The 3,793-nt window shown below is 33.7% G+C and overlaps 1 protein-coding gene across 10 annotated transcripts in view; it reads left to right on the top strand.

The window, feature by feature from the left end:
- LOC106880762 (plectin) overlaps positions 1-3,092 on the top strand; it is a 114,752-nt gene extending 111,660 nt beyond the window's left edge. For 9 of the 10 annotated variants that reach the window (XM_052971081.1, XM_052971089.1, XM_052971085.1 and 6 more), the window contains 2 exons: positions 1,837-2,003; positions 2,866-3,085. In XM_052971081.1, the coding sequence (XP_052827041.1) occupies positions 1,837-2,003; positions 2,866-3,070 (372 nt within the window). In that variant the 3' untranslated portion in view covers positions 3,071-3,085. Of the gene's footprint in view, positions 1-1,836; positions 2,004-2,865 lie in introns of all 10 variants that reach the window. The other variant, XM_052971091.1, reaches the window with a different exon arrangement.
- The last annotated feature ends 701 nt before the right edge of the window (positions 3,093-3,793 follow it).

Below are 3,793 nucleotides of genomic sequence, written 5' to 3'. Positions count from 1 at the left end.
CACACACACACACACTCAATCGCGCATATTGTTTATTGAGCTTTATATACACACACACACACAATCACACACATATTGTTTATTGAGCTTTATATACACACACACACACAATCACACACATTGTTTATTGAGCGTTATATATATGTGTGTGTGTGTGTGTGTAAGGTATTAGATGATGTAAGCCATTTAGTATAAGGTCATGAGAAAGAGACAGCATAAAGCATTCCAGGATCGATGAAATAAAGTACCAGCCAAATACTGGAAGGGGTGTTGTTTATATTATCAACTTGACACCTCCCACTCAAATTGAGGACCTTTCTGCCTAAATTAGACACAATTTTGATCTGGTGATTGGTGGCTGGTCACATTTGTTTTTTCCTTTATTTTTAAAGGTTTTCCATTTATATTTTTTCCTCCTGTTCTACGTAAAAATATGATTAACTATATCATGTTCTTTAGTCCAAGGCCTTAAGTTAATCTTGTAATTCTAGAAATAAGAAGATGAGTTGGTTTTTATAAAGGTTAATGAATACGAGATGTCTGAGTAAACGATGTAGATGGTTTTGATTTGCGTAACAACTGTCTGTTTGCATCAAGACATATATTTAGGCTGACGCACTATCGTAGTCTCCTTTCTTTGTGCTGTTGATAACACAAGGAATCGGAATGTAAATAAAGGAACTGCATTCAAAGACTAACATGTAGTTTGCTAACATTAAAGTTTTAAGTTTCAAATCTTGCCACACTTGAATTGGCCTTTAATACATTTGGGTTAACTCATGGATCCATAGAACAGGTCTTTATCATGAATTTCTGTATCATTAAAGGTGCTGAAAAATAATACATATGTAAGGCTGGCAACTCTTGTCTCAGGGGAGGCTGAATTTACCAATTACAAACCGACAAGATTCTCTGTAGTGCTTTTTATTGATGTGAATTTTCTACCATTGATGGCACCTACACAGAGTAAAGCAGACCTGTGTTTCAGATTTAAGTTCCTTGACTATGACACCGTTTCTCAACAATGGAAACTTTCCAGTTGTTTAAATCATTTGACGAATCTAGAGAATATTAATAAATGATTAAATAAGATCTTCATGAACTGAGGAGGCAGGGGTCATAATTTTGATAATGTTTTTTTTTTTTTTTTTTTACTAACCACCAGCATGTTTAGATGTTTTATTACAACAATGAGTTTTTATTACTGGTCAGTTTGACCAGAGTAATTGTAATTTCACAAGAATCTTTGTTGCAATGCCAATATAACTTCCTTGTAATTTCACACGCACACAATCATACACATGCGTGCACGAGGTTATTTTAGGCTTGTGGGTCAAGTGCTTAATAGCACATAAGTTTTATACTTTTAAATTATGAAATCAAATCTGGTTGTGACTTACTTTACCTTTTATCACTCTGTTATCATTGAAATAAATATAATTTTCTAGGGCCATTTCATTTTACTGGACTTTTCAAGCTTACAGAAGCTAGTCTTCTGTCACTGAATAATAATTTGTTAATATTTCTCTCATCACTAGAACTTGTTAAATCCAACATTAATTTACATTACAGCAACTTTTCTGTTCTCTATAAAGTCTAAGCCATGTTCTTAAAAGTCAGTATTTCCCTTATTCTGGCTTTTGTCCCCATCTTCTATTTCATAAAGGAAACTAATTAATCCAATATAAAAATGTTGTCTTGTTTGCAGAGGGAACAGAGTAACATTACTGTTTTCCTTCAAACAATGGAGACTTTAAAATAGCAGAAACAGAGAATTGCTTTAATATTCTACATCAATGAAGTAATCTCAATATTTTTTCTTTTTCTTTTCTCCAGATATCTGATGTTGTTGTGCCTGGCCAGCCTGAAAACCTTACTGCTAAAGAAGCTCTTCTCCTATGGAGTCGCCGAACAACAGAGGGCTATCCTGGTATTAAAGTTACAGACTTCTCTACAAGCTGGCGGGATGGCAAAGCCTTCCTTTCCATAATTCACAGACACAGGTAAGGGTTGAAAGATCTTGTAGATTATCTAGGTTTACTTTTACCATTTTATGCCTGCCTTTCTGATTATTTGTTTCCTTATTAGACTAACTCATTCTAGCATGAGAAAGTGAAATGATTGTAGATTGGCAGAATCAGAACATCCTTATGGTGTTTGTTCTGATTTTCTACATTCTGAGTTCAAATCCCACCTAAGTCAGCAGTGTCTTTCCTTCCTTTGGAGTTAATAAATTACCGGTCAAGTACTGGGGTTGATGCACTCAGCTATTCTCCTCTTTCCACCGAAAATTCAGGGCTTGTGCCTATATTTGGAACAGTTATTATTCAGGGGTGGGGATTGGGAGAATTGGTAGAGCATCAAACAAAATGTCTTGTATTTGGATACAGCGCCTCTGTTCTAAGGTCAAATTACAGAGGTCAACTTTGTCTTTCTGGGGGTCATCATCATTGTCATTTAATGTCTGCTTTTTATGCTGGTTTCATGTTGGATGGTTTGACTAAGGACTGGCAAGTCGGAAAGCTGCATCAGGCTTCCTTCAACATAAGTGGTAGAATTTATCTCCTCTCATAAAAGTGATAAATTTTGTATTTTTGTTTATTATTATTTTGTATTATGAATTCAGAATTGATTTCCCAATTAAAGAATAAATTGTACCCCAATTGAAGAATAAATTGAATTTAGAATAACAAATTTCTATACAACATATTTTGCTTTTTTCTTCTAATATATAAGGAAAAATTTCATTCCCGGGCAACACCGGGTGCCTCCTTATATTTACAAACTTCTTTGAGATTTACAATCTATTTCATTTTTTTTGTTTTTTGCTTAAGTTTATCTTTTTCCTTCTTTTTTCTCTTTTAGACCTGACTTGGTTGATTATAGGCAGGTGCGAAGAAATACTCCACGACAGAATCTAAATTTGGCTTTTAACATTGCTGAATCTGAATTTGGCGTTACGAAATTGCTGGATGCAGAAGGTAAATTCTTATTTTCCTTAAAATATTTATTTCTTAATTTCGAAAGTTGTCGATGGATATGGATATGGATATGGAACCAATTTTTGTAGAGAATAGTTACAGTCTTATTTGAATTTATCCTATTTATTATATTACTGGTTGTTATTAGCATGAGTCTCTGTGTTGTCACTCAACCTGCTAGAAATAGTAGCTAAATTACCCCTAAATTTCACTCCACTGTCCTAAATAAAATAGGATGCTTTGGATAATATAGCTCTACAGGAACACTAGACTTTCAATACCCTTACTGACAGTCATTGGTCATTTAAGGGCTGCTCTGTTGAAAATAAACAAGCATAAATATATGATGTTATTCTCTTTGCACACTGAAAAATAAAGGCTATTATCCTGGTACGTTTCATGGCTGGTTGGCCCTCATTCTCTTGCCCACGGAGAAAACTTAATGCATATAGCTATTTAGATCAAACACAAGCCAGGACAGACTAGCTGAAATTTGCACATTTTGCATTTGTCAGTGGTATAATTAAATAATTAAGGAAATCTACTTAATTTTACTCTGTGTGCAAAGAGAAAAAATAAGAGAGGTGTACATTTGTTTTCTTTCCATAGCATGAGCATTATAAACCATAGGCTAACTACATTATTATTTTTATTATTTTTAGAAATACACAAACACACAAAATTTCAGGCCTTATGCTTATAGCAGGAAAGATTAATTTAATCAGAATTTACAAAGTGACTCAAGGGACAAGAGTTTCATACAAGCCTTTGAATCACTTTGTAACTTCTACTAATTAGAATAATAGTATATA

The sequence above is a fragment of the Octopus bimaculoides genome, chromosome 10, assembly GCF_001194135.2.
Source record: "Octopus bimaculoides isolate UCB-OBI-ISO-001 chromosome 10, ASM119413v2, whole genome shotgun sequence".
NCBI lineage: Eukaryota > Metazoa > Mollusca > Cephalopoda > Octopoda > Octopodidae > Octopus > Octopus bimaculoides.
Note: the sequence above shows the minus strand (reverse complement) of the source record. Positions and strands in the feature narration are given on the sequence as shown.